This window comes from Elephantulus edwardii, unplaced genomic scaffold (assembly GCF_000299155.1).
Source record: "Elephantulus edwardii isolate Elephantulus edwardi_28Jun2011 unplaced genomic scaffold, EleEdw1.0 scaffold00043, whole genome shotgun sequence".
Classification (NCBI taxonomy): domain Eukaryota; kingdom Metazoa; phylum Chordata; class Mammalia; order Macroscelidea; family Macroscelididae; genus Elephantulus; species Elephantulus edwardii.
The window spans coordinates 17943843-17954079 of record NW_006399793.1 but is presented as its reverse complement, the minus strand read 5'-3'; the positions used below and the strand labels follow the sequence as shown (position 1 = coordinate 17954079).

The window sequence follows — 10237 nt, the reverse complement described above, 5'->3', positions numbered from 1 at the left end:
GCATCAGCATCAACAAATAAATGAATCCTAATTAAAGCTAGCTCATTTTGGAGCAGTATCCCATGGTAATGTTGGAGAACATTAAAACAAAGTGTAATGTATTTGGAAAGTTTTATATCTTTTGGCCTTGTGATCTTGCTTTTAAATGTAACAAAAATTTAGAAATTCTGTAGCACCTGGCTATTCTACAGCATCCAATCCGCAAATCAAAGTAGAACTACACACCTGAGATCAGTTTTCTATAGCTGCATGCTTCATCGCTATTTGTCATCACTATTTGAAGCTAAGGTTACAACAAACAGCTGAGAAACCAGCAACCTGAAAAGGGTGGCTCGCATGGTCGGTCTGTCTTGTTTCACAGTACTCACTTTCTGGTGCTGAGAAACAGAATTTTTCTTCTCCTTTCTAAATCTTCAAAGTAGAAAAATTACGCGCTTTTTTGTGTTTGGTAAATGATTGGCATATAGGTGAACACAATTTTGTAATAAATAACTACTTACTGCCTAAAGACACTCAGAAAAAGACAGATGAAAAAACAGACGTGCCCTGAGCTAACTAGAACTCCTAAGAGTGCAAACAACTTATCAGTGATCCTGGTTTTTTGCAAAAGCAGCAGAGCTCCAAGTCTGCAGGCTCTGAATGGGCAACAGAATGAGGTGCATTTGCGCATGCTACAGCCACAACGTCAGAGCTTGTAAGTTCTTCTCCATCCACTGGATATTCAGCTGAATGACTTCCAATCCATCCTGAATACTATTGTACTTAAAGGTATCTTCTGGCTGAGTTTCAAAGAATCCCCGGACCTGTAAGACCGACAGGAAAATATGTCAAAAGAAGACAAGGACATAAATCTTGGGTAGCTTTGAATATCCTCAAATTAGCTTTATTAACTTTAAAAAGAATGTCAAGTTCTTCTTAAAATTAATTCCTCTATTCCTACCAAGTATGAATTTTTAAACAGGGAAAAAAGGTTTAAATAAAAGTAAAGGAAGTAGAGTCTAAAGTTGGATTTGGTGCTAAAAAGTCCTTGCACAACAGAATTCATTATTACCGACAAAACAAAAACCCTATTCGTATAAGGGAAATCAATGAAATACTGTTGAGAACGGAATTGGAGTTTTTCGTCACTACCACACATTCCACACTCTGTGAGTAAATTTTCATCACAAAATGTAGGAAACTCACAAATAGAGAGAAGAGATAGGGACCAGAAGAAGCTACCAGTTCACTTCAACTGTGTAAGTCTGACGAAAAGGGCTTTTTACGACCTCCACAGAAGCATTTTACATTACCAACCTCAGAGAGACGTGTCTTTGTTGAAAACATGTGAGTTAATGCAGCAATAATACCTCGCATGGGATAGGACCTCACAGCAAGCCTTGAAAAACACATGAACAAACAAGAATTAGGCAGCTGCTGTGCAGTAAAGCACTGATAGTTAAATATAAAGGAATTGCTTTAATATAAGCGCATATGCCAAAGGCAAGTGGATGATTCTGGCAACTTTGACTCAGTAACTTAGCTGTTTGTTGTTGTTATGTGCCGTCGAGTCGCCTGCGACTCATAGCGACCCTATGTACTTAGTAGCAGTCCTATATATACTTACTTCTGGGGAGAAGGACAAATGGTGTTGGGGGGAGGTGGGGAGTTAAGAATTAAAGGAGAGTCAGATAAATTATCTGTTCATCTCACCTACTGAAAAACTGTATCATATTCTCTTGCACTATCTAGCTATGTCTGGTAGCCTACTGGTAAGGAGCTATGTTGTCAACCTGAAGGCACATGGTTCAAGTCCACCAGTTTCTTTGAGGGAGAAAGATGGGCAATCTCCTCTCGTGTGATTTACTGCCTGTGAAAACCTACTGGAGGGTCAACTATGGGTTGGTTCTGACTCAATGGTACATAACAACAACAAGCTATCTTTTGCCAATGAAGAGGTTTTTCTAAACCTACATAAACTGGAACAGCTCAAGTATCCACGTTGAGTTAAGGGACCTGAAGTCAGACATGGCTGGGCTTGGTCAGTACTCAGCAAAAACACACTCTTCAATGGGGTACATAATACATGAATACACTGTTTAAAAATGTGAAAATTTTGGCCTTTAAAAGTTAAGCCATTCTGTTTCTTCTCATAGTAAATCCCAATTCCCATGTACCAACGCAACCTTGGAGGGCCCTTCTCAAATCAGGACCTGAGGATATCAACTTAGTCTTAGTAACTTACTTTTGTACAAGCACATCCCAGTTCTCTTTGACAAAATTCCAAGCCAGTAAGTGTCCAAGAAGGCTTTGACTCATTTCTTGAACGATGGCAGATAGCCTAAATGTAGGAATCCTGTTCCCATCCAGGCTAATTTTCATTAACCTGAAGAACACAACAGATTTAATCTCCATAGTTACTATGCATTTGGAAGTAGACTGAACTTACATTAGTAATAATGTCTAAAGAGCATTCTGTACTAGTGCATTAGTCTAAGACAGATCTACAGATTGAAAATGTTTACTTTTTAAGTGGAGAACTCACTAATACGATATGCATTCACATACATTATTACATTAATATAGCAACTCTGTATACAGTGCAGACATAAAAAACAAATTCAACTAAAATTTACAAGTTTTAGAGATGCTATTAAAAACAAGCAAACAAACAAACACACACACACAAAATACAAAAAAAAAACCTCCAAAAGGCAGGCTTGTTTCTATTCTCAAAATACCAGACTGTTTGAATAAACACAAAATAAAGCCTAACTTTTTGATTTCCATTTTCTTGAGATCTGAGCGAAAGCTTACGAACCATATTGGTTTTTTATTCAAGTACTCACAAATAATTGCTTTACAGTCATAATTAGAATACCCACCATGCCTGACTCACTTTGTGATATATGCAGCTTCCTTCATCCAGCTTAACAAGGATCTATTATCTATTTAGGAGCAGTGATGGCTTAGTGGCAGGGAGTTGAATGCCAACCAAAAGGCATACAGTTGGAATCCAGCAGCTGTTCCACAGGAGAAAATAGGCAATTCCCTCCTGTGTGATTTACTGTCTTTGAAAACGTACAACCCACTGGAGGGTCAGGTATGGGTTGACTCTGATTTGATGGTACATAACAACAATTATCCATGTATTATTTTTTGTCCCTCTCTCCCACTCTCTATCCCTGCTAATCATACAAGAGTGATTCTAAGTATCAACCCTAACTTTTTATAATAGAGAATTTATACAATATTTGTTCCTTTGTGACTTATTTCACTCTGCATAATGACTAGATGCTAACTCACAATCTAGAGATTCACTCATGCTAAGCACTGGGTAACTCTTTACTGTTCTTTAGTACTCTATCATGCGAATGTAACAGCTTCCTTAACCATCTGTCTGTTGACGGACACTTGGATTGTTTCCGTTTCTTTGATGCAACGAACAAAGATATATAATTATCAGTTCGTGTCACAGCTCTCAGTTCTTTAAGATAAATACCTACTAGTGGGATTGCTGGATTCAAATGTTATTTCCATTTTTAACTTTTTAGGAAGTGTCAGTTGCTTTCCACAGTGGCTGAATCATTCTACATTCCCACTAGTGTTCTAATCTCTCCAAACCCCAACAAGCATTTGTTGTAGAACTCTCTACTATTGTTTCTAGGATGAGATGGTATCTCTCTCTCTCTCACACACTCACACACACACGCGCACACAATCAGAGTTGTTTTGATTTGCATCTCTGTGGAGCTCTGGTGGCTTAGTGGTAAGAAGTTGTGCTGCCAACTCAAAGGCACATGGTTCCAATCCACCAATAGTTCTGAAGGAGATGGGCGACCTACTTCCATGCAATTTACTGCCTTAAAAACCCGCTGGAGGATCAGCTATGGGTTGATTCCAACATAACACTATGTAACAATAACAACAGTTAAGGATTGTGAACATTTCTTCATGTGTTTGTCCTATGCAATAAAATTTGCTTACAGTTAGAAAACATGCACACTGTAAGAATATATTTGTAATGGGGAAAATCCCCGATATCAGTCAAAATGTGATAATGAGTTAACTTATGAAAGAAACATATTATGGAATAGTATGTAGCACTCCTCTGCCAATTTGCTCAGTGAGGTAAGCTGGGTTTGCTGTGATACTGAACTTTGTGCCACTGGGAGGTCAAATGCCACAACAGCTGCCCATGGTGGACAGCGTTTGGTGGAGTTCCCAGTTGAAGACAGGTTTGGAAGCAGGCATGCAACTACTTCCTAAACCACATGCCTCTAAAAACTCTATTAACTTGTAGAAACAACAATAGTTATAGAAAGGCTTTAGGCCTTTTTTGTTCATAGTGTCGCTATGAGTTGTGCTCAACTCAAAAGCAATCAACAACAACAACACGTAGCCATAGGAAAACAACTGAAATAGGCTTTTTAAATGGACATGGAGAATCTCTCTGACTGATGATTTGCCAGAAAAAAACCACAACACAAAACACTGAGTGGTGGTGTTGTGTACCGTAGAGTTGGAACCAGTATCCATACCTGACCCTCCAGCAGGTTTTCCCATGGGAAAAGCTTGCCCATCCTTCTCCCATGGAGCAGCTGGTGGCCACCAACCGTGTGCCTTCAGGATTGTAGCACAGCTTCTTACCACCAGGCCATCAGAGCTCCCTAAAACACTGGGTTGAGAACAAGTGTATTTAAAAAAAAAGTGTTTATGTGTATATATGTGCTAGTACTCAGATGGAACACCATCTCCCATAGGCAGACAGACCAGAGAGGAGTGACTACGAATGACAGTGAAGGGTTATAGGATTATAGGAAACACTTTCAAATTTTATTCCCTACTCTTTATATATTTATTTAATCTGCTGTAAACATGGGTTTAGTAATGTTTTGTTAGTAGAGCTTAAAAGAAAAAAACCTCCACCAGGCTTAACTTGCTGTTTGTGTTCTCACTGAGGTGAAACTACCTTTCCTAGGCCTTCATCAACTGGGTATTAAAAAGTATGAAAAATTCCAATGAGGGAATTAATCTGGAAGCTTTTAACGTTAGCCTTTTCTCAAGTGCCTGAATTTTCTAAGTGACAGAGTAGACACAGAAATGCCTTACCCCAAAGAACAAGATTCTAGCTATGGAATTTAATGTAGTATGGCAAGGAAATGGAGAAGGGTTTGAGTTGGGAGTAGGAGGAGGTCTCTGGGAAATGCCTCATCTTCATCTCTGGGGAGTTTCCATCTCTGAAATTAAACCCAGCATGTGCTGACTTTTCGATACACCATCCCAGTCAGGCCTGCTTTACTAGTAAAGGGAGTATAAGGATCCCCAAAGTAAATACGCTCCTCATCATAGGAACACAATGCTTTTGGTTTCAATACTTTTTCAATCATTTTTGGTATACTCCTTAGATAGTTTCATACCTGTAAAGATTCCTTATATCTGCTGTGCTGGCAAGAGCTTTAAGTATCATTTCCTTCTTTCCTTCAGAATTTTCAGTGTCATATGCGCTTAAAAGGAATGACCATCCTTTCTCAGTTTTGGCTCCAACTTTGAACACAGTGGACATGACATCAAGAGGTATGCTATTAAAGAGAAGTTCAGTCATAAGAATGAAAAGTCCTGAGCACAAAAATAAAGGAACTGACTAATAGTGGTCATTTTGGGATCAAGGCAGGTAACAATTAGCTTTTACTTAAGAATGTGGAATCAACATAAACCTAATTAAGTGGCTCAAGGAGGTTGGTAAAGTGTTGCCCTACTAACTGAAGAAGAGTGGCTGTCTGAATCCACCACCTATTCTGTGGCAGAGAGGAGGCAGTATGATTCTGTAAAGATTTATAGCCTTGGAACCCGAACAGGTTGTCCTATTCTGTCCTAAAGGATCATTCTTTCCTATTTAGTCACTAGTTAGAATCAACTCAATGCTGGTAGGGTTGGTATACTTTTTTTTATTTGCCTAGTGGTAAGACTATACAGACCACCAATTCAATTTCAGATCATTCACTCACTAAAAACCAGGAGCTCTAGTGGCTTAGTGGTAAGGAACTATGCAGCTAACACAAAGGTACACAGTTTGAATATACTAGTTGCTCTGTGAGAGAAAAACAGGCCATCTCCTCCCATGCAATTTACTGACTCTGAAAACTCACTGAAGGGTCTGCTATAGGTTGATTCTTATTCAACAGTTCAAAACAACATTCTTATTCAATAGTTCAAAACAACAAACAACTATAAACAAAAACCAGACAGACAATTATGCTATATGCTGCAGAAAAGAAACCAAATGAGACACAGTCCCTACCCTTTTGCAAACCAAAGGCTATTACAAAGGACAGAAGAAACAAATATTATACAGTACAGTGTGGCAAGTTCTATAGCAAATACAGATAGTCGTGAGGGGCAGGGCAAGGGGAAGAAGCACAATCAAATGCTTTTATCACAATCTTAGAGACCCCACAGAGGAGGGAGATGGTTGTCATTAACGCTGATTCTAACACATGGTGATACAATGTGTGCAAAGTAGAACTGGGCTCACAGAGTTTTAAATGACATCAAGGCTTTCGTCTTAGGAGCCTTCACATAGACTTGAACCTCAGCTGTCATTTGGATTTTCTTTATTATGCCAAACATTGAACAGAGAGAATCAATGATCATTAAAAACACTGCTTACTGCCAACTCATGCTATGTTTTGTTTCTAAAATAAAATAAACACTTCCTCCCAAATTATATGAGCTTATTTATTTATCACTCTTAGAAAATTTTGTGTGTGTCTGGACTCAGATTTAGAGATAGAAGCTCTTAGAGAGGACAGCCATCACCTAAGAGACTTTCTTAAGAACAAAGGTACAAAGAATACACTTACAGTTAACAGTTTATACATTTATGGCCTAGGAAACAAAGTTCTTACCTAGGTTTTGGGTATAATGTGAGGTAAAGAGCAAGAAAAGAGTTCATGTGACTACAAATACACTTTACCTCTGAGTTCCATTGGATGACATCCAATCATCAAAGAGTTTCATGGCGACAGTGGTGCAGTTCTTGAGGTTGTGGGTACAAGCAAATCCTAGCAATTTTGACCGAAGATCTCGCATGGATAGGCTGCCATCATCAGTCCAGGTTTGTTGTTGTATTTGGTTATGAAGCAAATTCAATACTCTATTCTAAGAGGCAAAATAAATCACAATGGAGCAAGTCATAAAATTAGGACCAGTAGAAAAATCAGGATGACCAAATTTCTCTGTCTTACCATTAACCTAAGGACAAAAAGAAAGGCTATTACTTACAAAGTATCAACTAATAATGAAGCTCACAGATAGATGAAACCATTAAATAACAAGACAATATAAAAGACCACAGTTGATAACAAAGACTTTTAATGAAGTAGCATAGAAGGAATGAATGTTTATTATGCAATACCTACTGCTCTCAATTCTATTTCAACTCATATTGACCCTTCATCAGGTGTCTCAGAGAACCATTATTTTGTGTGCACTAAGATAGCATGTTTCTATAAAAAATAATCACCTACAACCATTCTTGGAATGAAGATGGTATTTGCAGACTCTGATTTTAGAATCCAAAAATCAATAAAGCAATGAGAGAAAACTGTATTTCTCTGTTGATGGTTAAATGTTTAAATACTTCTGGATCCAATATTAAAGGTATAGTTAACATATTAACTATTTTGAGGCTATAACAAATTAATCCTACCAAATTAGGAAGAAAGAATACAAGATATAGAAAATACAGTGGTTTAAATGTACTTTTTTCTCCCATCCAACTTTCTAATTTAAAAATTTCAAACCAGATTGAAACGGAAACATTTCAGGAAGTACCAAATGAACAGGAGCCAATGGTAAGGAAGGAGGAAGTAGAAGTTGCATTGAAGGCATTTGCAAAAAAAAAAAAAAAGGCCCTAGGAATCCATGGGATGCCAAGTGACATGTTTCTATTAACAGATGCAGCCTTGGATACACTCAGCAGTCTTAAGACAGGAAATTTGGAGGACAGGTGTCTGGCCAATAGATTGGAAAAGGTCCATATTTGTTCCCATTGCCAAGAAAGGTGATCCAACAGAATGTAGCAATTATTAAATAATATCATTAATATAACATGTAGGTAAAATATTGCTGAAGGTCATTCAAAAAAGGCTAGGCTAGAACAGTACATAGGCAGGGAACTGCCAGAAGTTCAAGCAGGATTTAGAAGAGGCCATGGTACTACAGAAGTCATTGCTGATGTTGGATGGATCCTAGCTGAAAGTCAAGAATACTGCAAAAATGTCTATTTGTGCTTTGTTGACTATGGAGAGGCATTTGTGTGGATTTTATAACAAACTGTGCTCATGTTAAACCTATACCTGAACCAGGAGGCTGCTGTGTGAACAGAGCAGAACACTGTATGGTTTAAAATTAAGAACGGAGTGTGTAAAGGTTGTATTCTTTCTCCATTCCTGCTCAATCTGTATGCTGAGCAAATTATTCGATAAGTTTGTGAAGAGGAATCAAGATCAGAGGGAGACTCATCAATAACCTGCATTATGTAGATGACTCAACCTTGCTTGCTGAAAGTGAGGAGGACTTGAAGCACTTGTTGCAGATGATCAAGCAATGGAGTCTTTGGTATGAATTTCAAGAAAACAAAGATTCTTAACACTGGACTGATTAGCAACATCATGATGGATGGAGAAGAGACAAACTGTCAACAGCTTCAACTTACTTGGATCCACAATTAACACCTTTGGTACAAGAAGTCAGAAAATCAGGAGACACATTGTACTAGGAAAATCTGCAGTTAGTGAGGAGTAATGATGTCAGTTTGAGGCCCAAGGTAAATCTGATTCTGACCATGGTCTTTCTGATCACTTGTTATGCATTTGAGAGCTGGACAATGAATACGTATGAAAGAAGAATTGATGCCTTTGAGCTGTGGCATTGAATAAAAGCACTGAACATCCCATGGATGGCCAAAAGAACTAACAGACATATCTTGGGGTCGGGGGTGCAGGTGGAGCACGCTTTGTAGGCAAGACTGATGAGGGTTTGCCTCAAATACTTTGGGCATGTTGCTAAGAGGAGCTAGTCCCTGGAGAGGGACATAATGCTTGAAGGATGGCGGGTCAGCAAAGGAGAGTGAGACCCTCAACAAGGTAGACTGAGACAGTGACTGCTGCAATGGGCTCTAGTGTGTCAGGAAGTGGAGAGGGTGGCAAAGGATGGAACAGAGTTCAGATCTGTTGTTCAAAGGGTTGCTCAAAGTCTCACTTCTCTTGAGAGCACCTAATAATAACAACAGAAAATATGAAAGAATCAGTAGCAGAATGAATACTTACATGCTGTTCTTCTGGATTCACAGGTTTTTAACTCTTGTCTTTATGTGCATGTAATATACAACATACACTTTGTTTTTCTGGTGTCAGCTGAATCGTATAACAATAACTTGTAGATATCATGATGTTTCATTTCTAACCACTTTAGCATGTAACTCCCAGAAATAAGGACATTTTCTTACAAAGTCATAATACATGATGAGGTTAAAAGTTATTCAGCAATACCTAGCCATGGTTACACTCACTTCTAACGATAGCACTGTTAAAAGCATAGCTACAGTCTTAGGAATCAACAGATGCCTTCATTCTTTCACAATTCTCTTCATAACCAAAGCTTAAAAGCCTTTCATAGTGTGGAAGTATTTCCATTCAAGCCGTTGTACACAGGGAAGGGAGATGATAAGGGGGATTCTAACATATAACTTCTGAGTTTACAATGAAACAATCATAAAAAAAAGACATTTATGAATGCTACTTGAAAGGAAATATATTCTGATATGAAAGTATTTGTAAATGTTTTTAATGAAAATATAGCCCTCCCTTAGGTCTTAGGGATTCTTCATGAAAGGAGTTTTCTGTCTACTGTCACTTCTTAAACACCATCACTATTATCATGCCTCATCTCAAATAACCAAGTATCATAGATGACAACATGCAAAATATTTAACTCTAGGAAAATAGTTCAAACTAATTCCAGACCTTTAGATTCTTTCTGAGGACTACTATTGACTACTATCAAACCCTAAAGTACATCAGGGCTAGAGACTTTTTAAGCTTCTGAGGCCATTTCTCAGCAGACCTTCCATGAGTAAGTCACTTGTGGTGTAGAATATGAGGATGGAAAGAGTATGTTCAAGAAGGACTCAAGAACAAACAAATCTGTCTTTTAGATGAAGTGCCACCAAGGTGCTCCTTGTTGTTGTGTTGTT

General features: G+C 38.2%; 1 protein-coding gene across 1 annotated transcript in view; it reads right to left on the bottom strand.

Moving 5' to 3' along the window:
• Positions 1 to 671: 671 nt before the first annotated feature.
• LNPEP (leucyl/cystinyl aminopeptidase) overlaps positions 672 to 10237 on the bottom strand; it is a 53084-nt gene continuing 43518 nt past the window's right edge. Inside the window, exons 13-17 of the mRNA XM_006885378.1 lie at positions 6956 to 7140; positions 5400 to 5561; positions 2225 to 2365; positions 1297 to 1378; positions 672 to 803 (exon numbers count right to left, since the gene is read on the bottom strand). Coding sequence (XP_006885440.1) covers positions 672 to 803; positions 1297 to 1378; positions 2225 to 2365; positions 5400 to 5561; positions 6956 to 7140 — 702 coding nt within the window. The remainder of the gene's footprint in view (positions 804 to 1296; positions 1379 to 2224; positions 2366 to 5399; positions 5562 to 6955; positions 7141 to 10237) is intronic.